The sequence below is a fragment of the Astyanax mexicanus genome, chromosome 1 (assembly GCF_023375975.1).
Source record: "Astyanax mexicanus isolate ESR-SI-001 chromosome 1, AstMex3_surface, whole genome shotgun sequence".
Lineage (NCBI taxonomy): Eukaryota > Metazoa > Chordata > Actinopteri > Characiformes > Acestrorhamphidae > Astyanax > Astyanax mexicanus.
The window spans coordinates 102,670,095-102,688,054 of record NC_064408.1 but is presented as its reverse complement, the minus strand read 5'-3'; the positions used below and the strand labels follow the sequence as shown (position 1 = coordinate 102,688,054).

The 17,960-nt window shown below is 38.1% G+C and overlaps 1 protein-coding gene across 1 annotated transcript; it reads left to right on the top strand.

The window, feature by feature from the left end:
* Positions 1-16,398: 16,398 nt before the first annotated feature.
* On the top strand, positions 16,399-17,707 carry LOC125799508 (uncharacterized). The gene is made up of 2 exons (XM_049476397.1): positions 16,399-16,949; positions 17,036-17,707. The coding sequence occupies exons 1-2, from the start codon at positions 16,632-16,634 to the stop codon at positions 17,705-17,707; spliced, it is 990 nt and encodes a 329-aa protein (XP_049332354.1). The 5' UTR covers positions 16,399-16,631.
* The last annotated feature ends 253 nt before the right edge of the window (positions 17,708-17,960 follow it).

Genomic DNA, 17,960 nt, shown 5'->3' with positions numbered 1-17,960 from the left:
TTAAGGTGGAAGCGATGTGTGGTTGGGGTGGGGGGGGGGTTGGTTAGATTCATCTGGATGGGTTGTTTTGGGTCTCTGCCTGTGCTGCAATCAAGGCCCTGGGTGTAGCAGCCAAATGATAGTCCGTCAAAATTTCAATAGCATTGAATAATGACAGTGCTTATTGGGGTTTGATTGTGCGAAGCAGAGAGGCTTTGGAACAGGAAGATTGGTGCGTGTGCTGGAAGCGTTTCAGTTGTTCTGATTTTCCTGAGAATGCAGGAACTGAGCCCACAGAGTGGAACCTGCCAATAAAAAAAAGAAGAAGAACCTCCTGAAAATTCTCTGTGAATTACAGTGAAAATGACCAGTGGTTGGATCAGGGTGAAAGCACTGGTCAGATACTCACAGATATAAAAGATATAAAAATCACCTTAATAAGCAAGGGCTGTTCTGTTTGTTACAATAACTAGGATAACCAGGTGTTCCAAAGAGTAACAAGGGCTAAGAAAACATAACTACAGCCCTATTTTTAAGGGGGACGCTTGTCAAAAAAATATTTTACACTTCTACTTAGTGCTAAAATTCTGCATCCAGACTACAGTTGAAAACACAGGAGGACCACGCTGAAAGCCCGGATGAGTTGAATTTACTTAAAAATTTGAGGAAATCGGTTGCCTTAAAAAAATTAAGTAATGCGTAATAAATATTTAAGTTTCCATAACTTAGAACATCAAGTTATTAAAACTAAAGGGGAAGTTGATTAAGCTTTTTTTTATTTTTGTTATACTGTAAGACCAGATACATTGAGTTTACAGCCGGTTTGCTCAAATGTTTCAAGTAATGGGGAATGAAAACTTGAGCATAAATTAAAACGTCAAGTTATTACAACTAAAGGGGAAGTTGATTTATTTCTAAGGTAGCCCAGGGTGAATCACTACACACTGATGGTGGGTGTTAGTCAGAAACTGTTGGACACACCCAGTATGCAAATAGATTGTGACAGAAGCCAATGAAAAAGAAGCTGCCAGAGGCAACAGACTAAACTCAGTTATTATAGGTTGGTTCTACTCAAAGATCTCAGTTTGAATGTATATATGTGCCCACAAAAGTTTAACTAACTCAAAATAGTTGAGTATTGTTTAGAAATACTCAATTTTATGTAAAATGGACAAAATGGACTAATTTGAGTTCAAACTACTAATGGGTTTACAGTGCAGTGAGTTTGAGGGTTTTTTTTAGCCTGCTCGATAACATGACATCACGTTCAGTAGCTCCTCCATTTCCACTCGCTGTTGTGTTTACATGGATCTCCATGGAAACGCGTATCCAAAAAGTAATTACATTGTGTAGCAGTGGACAAATAGCTATTTTATTAAACGCATAGTGACAGAACTCAGAGATGTGAGTCTGGACAGGACTAAAATTACAGGCGAAAAACAGTAGATTATTCTGCGTGTAATTTTCTCAGAGGACATCTGAGAAGAATACATACAATACATACATGGTCGAACGGGACAAGAATAAATTCACAGAGGATTATTAAAGAGAAATTACCTCAGAACCCCTGGCTTATGATGATAAATATGATCAGGGTCAAAAGAGAAAAGAGAGAATCAACCAAACCAAACTACAAAACCGCAAAAGTGCAAAACTAACAATGATAAACAGGCAAACAAGCCTCTCAGTGCACAATAATTGGGTTGGCAATACTTAGCAAAGTCACATACTGTCCCTAATGTACAAACTGAAGAGGTTGAGATTTGTACTAAAACGTAGACTGCAACAGATGAAACAGATCTAGCACTCCGGTGAGTATGAATATGAACATAGAGATCAACAAGGAAGAGGGAGGCCAGTACAAAAAAAATCACAGAATTCCAAAAAACAAAATATAATGTCAGATATTTAAATGTTTAGTAAGTCCATCTTTTACCATTATTACAGCTTCCATTCATTTTCAGTTCTTCTGTAAAACCTGCATGGAAATTGTTTCACAGACCTAAAGTTCATTCTTAAAAGCTGGAGCTTTTTCTGCTTTTCAACATCCAATAATTGCAAACATATTTAAAGAGATTGAGGTCTGGACAGGTGGTCAGTCTGCTGCTCTGCAAACACTAGAAGCAGTTTGATTTGCAACTGCCAGCATAATCACAGGCTTTTGTGCTTTTGTGCTGTTACTGGGCCATGGAAACCCATTTCATGAAGGTTGCAACACACTGTTATTGTGCTGATGTTGATTCCAGAGGTAGTCTGGACATCTGTTGTGTGTGATGTAATACAGGATAATTGATTTCTGTGTGCTACACACTTCAGCACTCTGCAGCCAAGCTCTTTGAGTTTTTTTTATAGTCTTTCACTTCACAGTTAAAAAGCTGATCCTATAAGCTTCTAATTCACATTAATTGCCACTTTTTATTTGACACTGGAACTCTTAAGAGGGGTATCCGCACTATCACAGTATGTGATATTATAAGAAGAAAAGAGGGGAGCAAACTCAGAGTATTTGGGGTGGAGTTTGGGGCAGCTTCGCTTTAAAGCGTGAAAAACATGAGAAAAGAATAAAATGAAAGGAGGAAGATGGGGAGGAGGTGGGTGCGGGGTTGTTTAACGAGCAGGTAGAGGGGAAGTGATGGTTTAAATTGGGAAGAAAGTGGAAGGAGTGAGGGCGTGAATCAACTCCCAAAACTAAGCTATAATACATAGCTCCACTTCAAATAATATTTTAAAAGATCAAGACTTTACACTTAAGAGATTACACTTTATAGACACTGCCCAGCAATATGATATTCTAATACACCATATATCAATATACAGCTGGGGTAATTTCAAAATATTTCGCAACCCCTAACATACATTAAAAAATATAATAGGCAATAATGGCTTTCTAAAAAATTAGAGTATAGTCAGTAGATACATTAACTCACTTAATTTGATAGTTGGGTCAGCACTGAAGCACAAAGATTTTAGACATGGCTAAGTATGGATCATGAGTATTTTTATTGTATCTTCTTTTTATTTTGTGTATTTTTTTCTGATATTTATGGAGTCGGGCATTTCTGCATATTATGTTTATGTATGTATATCCAGTATTTCAGACCTCAAATAATGCAACGAAAACAAGTTCATATTCATAAATTGGTAAGAGTTTCGAAATCAGTATTTGATGAAATAACCCTGGGTTTTAATCACAGTTTTCATGCATCTTGGCATGCTCTCCTCCACCAGTCTTACACACTGATTTTGGATAACTTTATGTCACTCCTAGTGCAAATATTCAAGCAGTTCAGCTTGGTTTGATGGCTTGTGATCATCCATCTTCCTCTTGATTATATTCCAGAGGTTTTCAATTTTAAATATATATCAAATCTGACTGCATCTCCTAGTTTCTGCCACCTGCCTCTCGCATTACGGCAGTTGACAGATTAACCCTAATTAGCATCACACTCTTGACTCCCTAGGGATTATGTCAGGACCCCCTGGGGGTTATGACTCTCAGGTTAGGAGCCCCTGATATACTGTATACCATATTTCCCTATAATGCGAGTAACAGTTTATTCGTAATAATTAAAAAATTATAATTGGTTATTTGGCTATTATTTTCATTTTCTGTAAACTAAGCCTACCCTCAATCGATATTAAATTATTTATGCTTTCAAATGGGCTGAAAATGCATGAAAACAAACACAGACACACAACACAAGCACACACAAAACAAAGCACATGGACACAATATGCACAGTGGCGATTGTGCCAAGACCAGGATGAAAGTGTCTAATTCTAATTACCCGCATATTTGTTTGTGCAGTGAATTAGAGTCCCACAGTTATTATTGAGTATTTGCTGAAGCAGTTATCCCCTACACTCACACACACTCACACACACACTCACACACAGACACAGATTGTGGGATGATAAAGGGAAAGGAGGAGAAATCCTCCAGCTGAGTGAGGAGTGAAAATGCAGCTGTAATAATTGGGAAAGTCCACAAATACTAGTTTAGCCATCTCTGAAAACCAAATTGCTCTCATACATTTTACTGACATATTTATCATTTGATTATATACACAGTCCAGTCACATATTATGACCGCTTTCTTGTTTCTACACTCACTGTTCATCTTATCAGCTCCACTGAGCATATAGGAGCACATTATAGTTCTATGCGCCATTCCACCAAATGGGTGCCATTTGCTTGTAAATGTTCCATTTTTTTTTTAAACTATAATAACACATTACACGTATTTAACTATTCAAAAAATTTAAAACTGGTCAAATTCAGGCAGCTTTACTTCATTTTTACAAGGTTTCTAAGCGGTAGATGGTTACAAAACTCATGTGACATTTAAAAATCAAGCAAGTCCACTAATTCCTTTTCTCTCAAGTCTTTATTTTAAAGAAATGGTCAACTGCATGTTCAAATAATTTATATTTATAGCAAAATATCAATCCTGTTAGTGGCACTTATTCCTGTTACTTTTTAAGCTTTGAGTAACAGGACTGAAAGTAACAGGACTGAGTTTTTAGCTTAGAATTAGCAAAAACATGAAAATTAGCTAAATGGCGGCTATGCTAATAGCATGAGGACAATAAGCACAATCTAGTGATTTTCCCAAATGTGTATTTAAGAAATAAACAAATAAGATCTAAGAATTAATTCAGAAGAAGAACCAGCTGATGTCACTTCCTGTTGTAGATGTGACTTGTAGAATGTTGCATTTGTTTTAGATGGGGTAATGCTTTACCGTAACAGGAATGAGTGAAACCCAGGAACACAAATAAAATGTGTATTTAAACTTAAATATTATGGATTTATTATGAAACCATAGATTAAATTTGGAGTCACACAACAGTGCAAAAAAAATTACATCTCTAAAGGATTTTAATAATTATATTTTATGTTAAAGTTAATAGTAGGGACAGGTAACAAATGCTATTTTTAAGTAGTTTTTATAATTTTTTCCATATATATATATATATATATATATTTTTTTACCTATCTTACTTTTCCAATTAATAAAATGTATTTTAAAGTTATTTTGTGTGCACATTTATACATTTCCTGAGAACAGAAATGGCACAGATTCGGCAGAATATGCCTTAATTACAGAGTCCTATACTTGTTTCTCTGCATACTTTATTATCCTCCTCATCTTCTCCTTCTTCTTCAATGCTCAGGACCGTACTGGAAAGACCACCACAGAGCTGGTACTGGGATGTGGGTGATGTGTCATTTATTCTCATCACTGTGGTGACACTGACATGGTGATGGTGTGTTTGTGCTGTGCGAGGGGATTAGATACAGCAGTGCTGCTGGAGTTTTTAAACTGGACTGTGCACTTAGCAAATTTGCTGTGCAGTTACAGCCCAACACCTAATCACCTTATCACCGGATCTAATCAATGCTTCATTAAATGAAATTAGATGAGCTGCTTGTAGAACTGAACAAAACTAGTAGATTCATCGTCTTCTAGGAGAGCACACTGATCAGATTATATGACTCCATGCTCCCAGACAAGATAAATCCATGTGTTTGTGTGTGTGTTTTTGGCCTGGGGTAAAGAGAGAGAGAGAGAGAGAGAGAGAGAGAGAGAGAGAGAGGATGACAGAGAGGGAAGACATAAGAAAGAAAATATGTGCCATTTTGATCTTCCCCCAACAATTCACTCCAGAAAGCAGACAGGTTTAGAAGTGTTTGCTTTTTTATGAACTCATAAGTGAGCCTTTGGAGAAAGCAATTTCACGCATGAGAATACGAAGCTGGAATTGGGCATTGTCCCTCTGATTAATTCTTTCCCCGCCACCCCGCAAACAAAAGCGTGACAGGTAGGGAAATTAATTACCTACACTAATATGCAAATAAGTCATGAGCCCCACACAGCGAAGGTGAACAGAGGCCAATGGAGATGAGCTCAGATAGCCCAGAATAGCAGCGCTACAACAGAACAACAGAAAGCGGCAGTGGCAGAGCTAGAAACGCTCCCGACTGCGTCCTGCAGCCGTATAATGATCCAGCTGGGTATTCCGGTCCTAATTGGTAGTATATCGTTTAATTCAGTGTAGCTAGCCTAAGTTATGCGCCATAGCAATAATGAGCTATTCACAGTCAGGGGAAACGGATAGTTATTATATGTGTGAGTGGCGACTCAGTTTTTGTGCTTTTTGAAGATGCTCACAGACACACTGGGACTTTTCTTTGGGGTGAAGAAGTATCAATACACAATAAACTAGCATTTATCCAAAAATACAGGTCCTATCACGAGTAACTGTGCATCAATTTTACTTGTTGGTATAAACCTACAAATAGAGCTGTATTTGCTGTGTATTTGTATCTAAATGTATTTGGTGTTAGCTACCAAAATACTTTAAATATGCTGTTTTTATAACCTTTCAATTAATTGTATTGATCCTATTCTATAATTCCAGTCCTGGTCCCCTAGTCAGTCCATGGGTCCATGAATTAAAACACAGACTAAATGGTTTGAGAGCTTTTATTTTTATTTTTGTTAACTTATTCTAAGGTCTAATGAATGCTTTATAGATATCGCAATGAGTTTTATCTCATTATTTTTAAGTTGTCTTTTTGTAATTTAGGTTAGGTCATGAATATTGAGTTATTCTATTTATGTTGCAGCAGTTAACTTTTTTAATATTGCAGAAAAGAATTTCAAATAAGAAGCTAAATATGGTCTTGTGGTAATAGACATGTCTGCTATATAATATTTAAAATCTGTGTTAGTTGGTCGGTTCTTCTGTCAGGTGTGTGCAGAGAGAGGACGCGGAGAGCGCCAATGCAAGTAATAACTTATTAACAACAAACAAACAATAAACCAAAAACTGAAACTTTGGACACTCATAAAATAAACACAATCTGAACTTACGCAAACAGGTACAAGAACTGACAAACTAACACTGAAAACACAGGGGCTTTAATGCACATGTAGGGAACAGGAAACACCTGGGGTCAGGTAATGAGGGGGCGGGGCTACAAATGAACTCAGGTGGGAGCACTGAAGACATGGGGGGAGGCAAAGAGAACACAGAGAGGGCCGTGTGCTTAGGAAAGGTAAATAAATGAACAGAGGTGCAGGAAAAGCACAGAGGCAGACAGGAGAGACACAGAACAGGTCGAGAATGTGATATGACACATAAACATGACACCAGAATAAATACAGTATAATAGTATCACATAACGTGAACAGAAAATAAAATCAATAGTATCCAGTTCAGTTAAATATGTTGGATGCTTACCTTGGCTGAGAATGTTAATAATTTGCATTATATACAATGAATACAGTTGTGATGTATGATGGCATATGGAAACTGGCACTGTATAGATAAACAGAAGCCAGTAAATTTCTTGTTGAATAGATACACAGTCATCAATATTGTAGGGATCATCAGTAATGAACCTTAAAACTAAGTGTATATATAATAGACTTGAACAATTTAAGAGCATATAAAAACACCAATGTTAAGTCAGCCTTAATTTAATGATCTTTAAATGAGTCTTTAACTATGGACTGTGCAGCATGATTTAGGCCATGTCTGTGTGTCTTTGCTATTGTAACGATGTGAAGCTCAAATTGCACAAAAGACATGCTAATTTTCTTAATTAATCATTTGTGTGGAAAAAACAGGGGTGTATGTGTGTTGGGGATGTGCCTGTGACAAATCACTGCCAAGATGGCAATGCGCATCTGACTGCTGACTGTTGTTTAGGTCTATTTCAGGCAGTGGAGCAACTGTGTTTTCTGTTGCCAAGATAGCAATAAAGCAGACTATACAGTGCTATACATGCTATACAGTCACAGTGATTATTGTTTTTAATTTAACACTATAAGACTTAACTCACTATAATCTAAAATAAGCAATAGCACTGCAATAGTATTTCAATGCTTTAAACACTGTGCTAAATTCAGCTAAACACAACTAAACTCAGTTAAACAGCAGTAATTATCCTGTCTTCATAATGAAACATGCAGTTGGTCATTATAGATGTTTTTTTCCCCAGATATAAATTGCATAGCACTTTGTATTCATTTAAACACTTTTAGTTTTTGTAACCCTGTTAATGTGCCGTGTTTTTGCTCACTGTTCATCTTGCAGTGTTTTATTTAAGATGACACTGGATTACTACAAACTTTGCAGTCTCATACATCAGCATAAGTGCATGCAATTTCTATAATGGCCTGTGCTGAAGGCGTGCGAGGTGTACGGTTTAACCCTGTTAAACCTCTTTATCTTTAATTCCTGTTGGCTTTAAATTGCCATAATTAGCTGAAATAATATATGAGATATTTATTGAAAAAAAATGTTAGCAGTGTCTACAGTAGTATTGCACAAAACACAAAAATAACAGTGCAGGGCAATAGTGCTGCATATTGTCATGAAAGCACACCTCTGTCTCCCACACTCAGCTCTACCTGCAATTTCCAAGCTTCCAACCACAATACCCAGAACGCACCACACCATGACATCACACTCACTGCTGATCACATGACACACAGCATGACACCTCCAGGAAGTCCCGAGTATTGATTACCCCTCAGTATATAAGGACCACGCTCACGCTCACACCTTGCCGAGTAATTGTTTGGTTCGTCCTGCATTACAAAGCGTTTCCCTAGCCCTCTATTGTTATTCCGTGTATGATCTTGTTTTCGTGTTTTTCCGACTTTTCCAATTTTCCTGCGTTATATATCACTGGTATTGTATCTGCTCATCTTTGTACCAACTTGTTCTTTTAATAAAGACTTTAACTTGTATCCGCACAAGTCTCAACCTTGTCTGACCCTGACAATATATAATCAATAACATGCTGTTACACTGTGCCTTTCTTTCTTTTGGGTGCAACTATTCTTTTGATGATGAGTGTACAGGTTATTAAATATACATTAACACATTCTATGAAGCCCGTATTTATAGGTCATAAATGCAGTTGGGACTTTAGGAATCTATAGATTTGCGCAGCTCGATTAATCAATGAATCATGGGTATGTTTTGTGTGTGAAGTGAAATAAACCAATCAGCATGTCACTTACTATTTTCTATTAAAAGCCAGATGTGCTCTGACTTTGGCACATTGCTATTTTAATGGTACAGCACTTCTGTGCTTCTCAGCAGATGAGAGAGAGCTGAGAGTTCATGCTGTGAAGGTACGAAGGCAGGTATTTTCTGAAAAAAATAATGTAATGTAATGTGTGTTTAACAAGTGGGGGTGTACCTGCAAAATAGCCCCAAAATAGCAATGTTGTCAGGGTTTTAATCAGTTAAAGGCGTACCTGCGCTTTTCCACTGTCAAGATAGCAATACGGCAGAAATGTATCTAAACACACCTCACTTCCAAACCACCACACTTATTAGCGTATATATATTCCTAAACTAGAACGCCTTAGCATCGCATGAAAAACAGGGTTCGGAAGGTCTGGTTTTGGTGCATGGGTTAAAGACGGAACACTTTTTATCCTGTATCAATTTTACATGTTTAAATTGTAAAAATTATAGACACTAAAAAAAAGATTTTATAAGCAATAATAATGCTTGTGTTATAGCATGTTCATTAGTTTATAGTAAGAACATGCATTACAGGAGCTTATAACCATACTTATACAATGCATTATAACTATATTTATAATGCCTTACAAATACAGGCCTACCAAATACTGCACACTTCATAAATCATATCAGTAACTCAGGCCTAAATTCAACTTTACCCTCCAGGTCAATAAGTGTTGGTTTACAAGAGTCTAGCATCAGATTTTTAAAGCAAGGCCGTCTCACAGTTGGCCGATGACTCTGCAGTCGGTGTGGTGTGGGAGGAAGTACTGCAGCCGTTAGCTGATGTTTCAGCCTCAGGCAGGATGTGGGAAAATAACTTTTTACTCTCAGAAATCTATAGCAACAGTTTTCTCCATAATAAATCAGATAAAATCTAATATATACTGCATATATCCTTACCTAAAATGCAGCTGAGCCTTCAGGAGATACTTGCTTAATGACTAAATGACTTTTGCCAGCTAAAACAATTAACAAACAAGAAAACATTGTAGCCACCAGGTTAGCTATCTCAAATTTTGTTGAGCTGTTAATTAAGCTTAAATGACAAATACATAAAATAAGTTTTTTAATTAAGCTCAAATAAAAAAAAAAACTACATATAAAAGTCTGTTTTTGCTTCAACCTTTGAACCCTAGGCTCATTTATTCAGGTATTAATCTTTTTTTTTTTTTTTTTTTTTTGGAAGTTATGTACTGTAGATAACAGATGTAACCAGGTATTAATCTTTTTTTTATATAAAATTGTATTTAAATATTTTCCCATTTTCTCCCCAATTTACACAGCGAATTACCCAACCCACTCATTAGGACTCCCCCTATCACTAGTGATGCTCCAACACACCAGGAGGGTGAAGACTAACACATGCCTCCTCTGATACATGTGAAGTCAGCCACCACTTCTTTTCGATCTGCTGCTGATGCAGCATTGCCGAGCAGCCAGACATACATCAGCTCACAGACGCTCTGTGCTGTAGACATCACCGTAGGAGTGATGTGGGGAGAGAGCGCCATCTACACACCTGGAGGGAGCAGGGCCAATTTTGCTCCTTCCGAGCGCCGGCAGCTTGATGGCAAAGCTACATGAGCAGGGGGTTCGAACCTGCGACCTCCCGCTTATAGTGGCAGTGCTTTAGACCGCTGGACCACTCGGCGCCTACCAGGTATTAATCTTAAATTATACATACTTACACACATTTGTTACATATTCATAGTAACTAGATGCACACATATCCGTAATATCCGTTGCTGCACAGGACACTGCAATTGAACATTATAGACTGTGCCCATGTACAGCAGTTATACATATCTGTAATGCAAGAAACAGTAGTAATAATTTAGTTGATAAAAGAACTCAATTGTGGAAATGCAGCCTTTCAGTAAAACTTGCTTCTTTAGTGAGAAGCTTCTTCAGTAAAGTGCTACTTCATATATAAATCATATACATTTTTTAATGAGAAAGGGCAGGTGCTATAGGTTTAGTAAGTGTTTTAAAAACATTGTTGTACTGTTTTATTGTGCTTGTGTTTACACATATATTAATAGAAACATTAAGAACATTACATTGACTGACCTCAGAGTATCTAAAAGTTGCCCCAAATAAAGTGATTAATTACCACTGCTGCAGCAAATGGGGTGTAAATAGTGATATGAAATAATCTGAGAAATATGAAATATGCATATTTTAAAAGTGTGAAATATAAAAAAAAACACAAGCAAATGTAAAACAAAAAATTAAAACCACACAAATCCAATGAATTTTCATTAGCATGGCTTCAAAGTTGAGTGGCTCACCATTAGCCAGTGCAAGAGTAAGGCGATCTGCAGCAGTGGTAGTGATGGTAGTGACACTCAATAGTAATATAAAACATGGCCGATACTGTTTGTTTTATTTTCAGACCCCTTTCCCGTAAATCGTACAGTAAAGCAGCGTGCAGAGCGCCTGTATTTTGCCATGATCTGCCTGAGGTCATTGTTTGCATTTAGCACAAACGGAAGACTAGCACATGCCAGTAATACAGAATCCAGCTGCGAAATCCCTTCCGAAAAGAGAGGCTGTAAACGTTCCTCTATTAACCCTGAGAGGACGTTTATCACAGCTAATACCCCCTGCCTTAATTATACGTGGAATGAGGGAAAGAAAGACAGGCGCCCACAATCGCAGTAATTGGTTTGCAGCGCTGTAATTGATATTGTTCTGTTGCATTGTGACTGCAGTCATCCGGCTTGCGAGAATCTATGTAGGCTGAGCTTCTTTCATTAAGCTATCAAATAGACTGAGCCATTACATGCTCAATTATAGGAGGGTATTGGGTTTTTCTTTTTTTGGGTGCTGGTGGGGGTAATCTCCTCCAAAGAAAATGGGTGATAAGTAAGAAAGGCGGTGAAATTGACTTGGCCTTTTAGTATAACAAATTATAATAGCGGCTGGGTTTGGTGTCCAAGGAGAAAAGTCCTCAGGAGAAGCTGAGAAATCACTCTGACAGAAACACTCTCCGGCCTCCACAGCCTCGCTAATGCGCAGCTGTGCCAGTGGAAGGGTTATTTTTGAAGGCAATATATAGAGCTCCGTTTTGTATGCGCCGTATTGGAGACTTTGCTAGATAAACAGACATGCCAGCATTATAAATGTGTCTGTTTGTGTATTGTAGCTGGAAATTCTGCAGCACTAATACTTATTCTATATGTGCAGCACGGACTGCTGGGACAAAGATATTACACACACGGTTGAAATTGCATGGTCTGAATTACATTATTGCAAAGCGGATTCTGCGTGCCAGTGTGTTTCTCACAAATGAATCCCTGTTCTCTCTCTCTCTCTTACACACACACACACACACACCCACCCAACAACAAGCAGCAAGCAAGAGATTGGGGGTCCTATTGCCAGTCTGTTCTCTGCAGAGTGAACTGATTGAAGATCAATAACAGAATTCCGTGGTGCACGCTCTCAAACAAGAAAGGTGCCAAAAAGGCTTCTTTGGGGGCAAAGACTTGAAAGAACCACTTTTGGCGCCATAAAAAAAAAAAACCTTTCAAAGGATGCTTCTTTGAAGAACCGATTTTGCAAATTAGATATGTGAAGCACCTTTTGAAAAGTTTAAAGCCCCCAAAAAACAGCTGCAAAAACTCATATTTTAAAAATAAGCCCATTTCAAAAGAACCAATCACTCTACAGTACATACTGTGTATATATATCGAGACGCATAAAAAATGCTTAGTATAAATGTATTTCTTATGTGCTGTCACAAAAAAAACAGTGTTCACTTGACACTTATCTTTGCAACATTTTGCAGTTATTTCTACCTCCCAAAAATACAAGTGGTAGGTGAACCGGCTGTGCCAGTTAAAAAGAAAACTATAAAAAACATATAAATAAGGCAAAATCTGGTTGCATTTGGACCAGATCCTGTTGAGCTTGAAATGTTATAGAATGGAGTCTCCTGGTAGAATTTTCGTACCCAGGGCAGCCAGTGTTGGTGAAGTTTTTAAAAAAGTAATCCATTGCTGTCACTCATTATTAAATAATTACTTCCATTCCTCTTTATTTTACTTTTAAGTTACTTTTAAAACCTATTTGACTTAAGCTATACTAAATTTAAATCTACATACAAATCTGAAAAATACAAAAATGATAGACAGTGTGAGCATTTTCTCCACTTTATATCTTGCAAGAAGTCTCTTAATTCCCCTCTTAATTAAGTAACCTTAAGTTCTGGAGCTGAATCAAAATCCAGTGTAGCTTTTTTAATTGATAGCACTTGTGCTTTTTAAAAAAAAAATATTTTAATAGAAAACTTTGTTAAACAAAGATTGGGCTCAGTGAGCAGTCATATTAAGCAGGGTCAACACCGGTAAACAGCAGCAAGAGGGAGTAAACATACCAAACTACGAGAATCAGTCCAGGGGGTAATAAAGAGCAAGACAATATCAGAGGGCAGGGTTTTTGACAAATACAAAACAAGGTCGTAAACGAGGGAGTTAACACAGGCAATAGGATAACAATTTGTACAGTGGAAAATCAAAATAATACTCAGCAAGGAGTATGTGAAGCGAGGGTATATAAATATTGAGTGTAACAGGTAAAATCAATAATCAGGTGATTGGCTTCCTGGTAGTGCCATGTGCAGTGTCATGTGATCATGAACGGGAGTTTATGTGTCAGTGTTTGGTGCATTCTGGGTATTGTAGTTCAGAAACCGGAGATTGCAGGTGGAGCTGGGTGTGGGACAGACAGGAGCACCAGATGCCTTCAGAAAGTAACATTATTGTTTTCAATTAGTAACTGTAATGTGATTATAAATTATTTAACTGCTAATTTAATGCTTTACATTACTTCATTAGTTTGTACCGAGTTACCCCCAGCATTGATGGAAACTCCAGGACAAAGCAGAGAAACAGATGGATGGAAGAATGGATGCATGGATGGAAGGATGAATTGTCTCTTCGTTTGCTACATACTGTTACAACCTCTGCTTATCTGGAAAGGCTTAAAATTAAATGCTTGAACATTGTTCTAAAAATTTCACCACAAGAGCTTCCGTGACATCATGTATTGATATTGGATGATTAGTGCTGGGTCCTAATCATCACTCCCACTTACCCTGAAGGTATTGAATGGAGCGCCACCACTACAGATAACATGATTCCACTCCTCCTTATATAGCCCAGTGCTGGGAAGACTTAATTACATCTAGCCAAAGCAAAGGGATTGGGTATAATGACCTCTGGATCATGTGATCTGTCCCTTTCTATTAATAATAATGATTTCTACTGTCTTAAACAGATCATTATCATTAGTAGCAGTTATTAGCAGTTACTTTATTGTTGATTGAATGATTGAATAGATTAGTCTACATTAGCTGTAACAGAAGCTCCAGTATCTTTGTTCTTCTCTTTAGGGTTTGGTTCTAGGAGACACGATGAGTCCTGTGGTTTTCCAGAGAGGTGGGTGAGTGTAGGTGTGGAAGTAGTTCCCAATCTACATATATGCAAAACTAAACAAAACTAAATTGTGCACTGCACTAGTGGGTGTACTCCACTGAGGGAAGCCTTCATACAGTAAATTATGTATAAGTAAGTACTTGGCCTCTCTGCATTATCTACACTCCCCTCATATTTCCATTTTTTCAATGTACTGTAAATAGCTCACTCTTCACCCTTAAAAGGATTTTTGATTTTGGGCCATCAGCACTCCTCCCACCTGCCATGATCCAGCCGTTCTGCTGGAGTGTTGGAGACGGGCACTGAGAGGATTCTGGGAGCTCAGAGGAGCCGCCCGCTGTGGGCAGAACCGACCCTGATGCTGGTTCAATACAGCATCACTGCCTCTCCCCCGCTGTGGAGGAACACGGCCTGCAGGGCATTCATCTTCTCTTCTCTTCTTTTCTCTTCTCTTCTCTTCTCTTCTCCCCTCCTCTCGTCTCCTCTTCTCTTCTCTTCTCCCCTCCTCTCGTCTCCTCTTCTCTTCTCCCCTCCTCTCGTCTCCTCTTCTCTTCTCTTCTCCCCTCGTCTCCTCTTCTCGTCTCTTCTCTTCTCCAATTTTCTTTTCTCTGATCTCTTCACTTCTCTTTTCTACTCTCTTTCTCTTCTCATCTCTATGCTTCTATTCTCTTCACTTCTATTCTTTTTGCTTCTCTTCTCTTCTCTCCTTCTCTTCTATTTGCTTTGCTTTTCTTCTCTTCTGTTTGCTTCTTCTCTTTGCTTCTCTTCTTTTTGCTTCTTCTCTACTCTCTTTCTCTTCTCTATTCTACTCCTCTTCTCTTCATTTTTCTTCTTTTCTCTTCTCATCTCTACTTTCCTTCTCTTCTTTTCTTTTCTCTTCTCTCCTTCTCTTCTTTTCTCTTTTCTTCTCTTTGCTTCTCTTCTCTACTCTCAGTCTTTTCTCCTCTCTCCTTCTCTTCACTTTTTTCTTTTCTCTTCTCATCTCTACTCTACTTTTCTTCTCTTCTCTTCCCTTCTCTACTCTCATTCTCTTCTCTAATCTTCTCTTCTTTGCTTCACGTCTCTTATCTTCTTTTCCCGCTTGTTTTGTTTCTTCCTTTCTACTCAATTCTCCTCTGCAACAAAAATTGTAATTAAATGAAACATTTAAAAAAAAATCATTTTTTTTTCAAAAGGCATGCGTTCAGGTGATTTTAATCCTACATTAATAATAGAGAGTGAGATATTTTATGGGTGTAATTTACCTGATGTTACCTGGTGTTTGTGTGATTAAATCAGGCGCTCACATGTTCCAGGAATGGGTGGACCAAACACCAAGTTCCCAGCAGCATTATTTTTTTTGTTAGGACATTACCTGTTAAGGATTACCTAACTGTACAATTTTTTTTATGTGTTTTTTTATGGGGTCACCCATGATTATACCTTTTAATTTATGTGATGTTGTATGTTGTAAAATACAGTTTTTCTCAATTGCTAAAACACTAAACCCGGTTGTCTGAACCAAATGCTCAGTGCCCTGAACCCATTTATTGAAATGGTCAATCTTTTGGCAGAACCTTAAGCACTTTTCACCTAGTTAGACACTTGCAACAACAACTTGCAAACATATTTTCACCCACTAAAACACATTTGGCACTCTGATGCACTTGGGCTGCATAATGTTAAGCACAGCTGGCAAAAGGGAAATTCAATGAAAGCACAGGTGTTTCAACTTAAACACTGCAACTCAAAATTGATAACACATGTGACTAATGAGGTGAAGACACCAATATAAGCCAGTCCATGGGGCCCTGTTTGTTGAAGTCTCACTATGGACAGAAACAATCAGAGAGGCAGAGTAAGAGTAAGAGGTGGAAGAGGTGGAAGAGGTGGAAGAGGAGGAAGGGGAGGTATGAGACGAAGAACAAATATTTCAGATGAAATACGGGCAACTGTCATAGACCATGTTCTTGTCCACGGGTTGACAATGAGGGAAGCAGGACTTCGAGTTCTGCCCAACCTAAGCAGATTCACTGTGTCCACCATAGTCCGAAGATTCAGAGAAGAGAACAGGTAATTGCTTTTTTTCATTTTGTACATTTGTGCAGTATGACTCAATAAAAAGGTGTTTCATTACACTCATTTTCCAATATACTTGTAGGCCTCGTACTACATGTATTTTTTTGTAATTGCATGTTCTTTTTGTAGAATTACCAGATTGCCACATCAGGGAGGGAGGCCATCTATGTTGTCCCCACGCCAAGAGACCCTCATTGTTGACATGGTCCGTCAGAACAATTCAGTCAAACTCTGTGAAATACAGCAGAAGATCATTGACGACCATGTTGATTTTGAAGGCATCACCAGTATCAGCATTTCCACCATTGATCGTGTCCTAAAACGCAACAGGATGCGGATGAAGCAACTGTACAGAGTACCCTTTGAGCGCAACTCAGAAAGGGTCAAGGAGCAAAGATTCCACTATGTACAGGTAGGTGTTCAATACTGCTGTCTACTCTACAGCATAAGGTTGTCTTATGCTGTACAGCTTACAAAGCTATATGTATTTTCCCATAGAGAGTGTTTCAACTGGATTCCTCAGAACAACCACATGAATATATTTATATGGATGAAGCTGGGTTCAATCTGACCAAAAGGAGGAGGAGAGGCCGGAATGTGATTGGCCAACGAGCCATTGTTACAGTTCCTGGCCAGCGTGGTGGCAATGTCACTTTATGTGCTGCAATCAGCAATCATGGTGTTCTCCACCATCATGCCACATTGGGGCCATACAACACTCAACACCTCCTGACATTTTTAAGTGATCTTCGGGATATTGTGTTAGGGTTTCAGCAGCAGGATCATGAACAGACAGAGCATCCTGTCTATGTCATTGTGTGGGATAATGTGAGTTTTCACCATGCCGTGCAGGTCAGAGAGTGGTTCACTAGAAACCAAGAATTCCTGAATGTTTTCCTACCACCATACTCCCCTTTCCTCAATCCAACAGAGGAGTTCTTCTCTGCATGGCGCTGGAAGGTTTATGACCGACAACCCTACACCAGGGAAAATCTCTTGCAGGCCATGGAACTGGCCTGTAATGATATAGGTGTGGATGCATGCCAAGCGTGGATCCGGCACACTAGAAGTTATTATTACCCACGCTGCCTGGCAAGGGAGAATGTGGCCTGTGATGTAGATGAAGTCCTGTGGCCTGACCCAGCACATCGACATGATGTTATAGAGTAGATATTGTATGCACTTTTGTTGTAAAGTTTATATATATATATATATATATATATATATATATATATATATATATATATATATATATAAACTTTACAACAAAAGTATATATTATTTTAGGACTACACAGGCTAAACAAGAATTTTGTTTTGAAAATGCATTTTTGTGAACAATAAAGGTTATTTCTAAACACTTAATGATCTGATCGTTTTGTTTTCCTTTTTTCTATGTTGTGTGTAATGACTGCTCAGTAGTG

Excerpts from the sequence above, each read along its gene's own strand:
- LOC125799508 (XM_049476397.1), top strand. The coding sequence starts at position 16,632 with ATGTATTTTTTTGTAATTGCATGTTCTTTTTGTAGAATTACCAGATTG. Across the intron at positions 16,950-17,035 it reads AAAGATTCCACTATGTACAG|AGAGTGTTTCAACTGGATTC; the intron begins GTAGGTGTTCAA and ends ATTTTCCCATAG.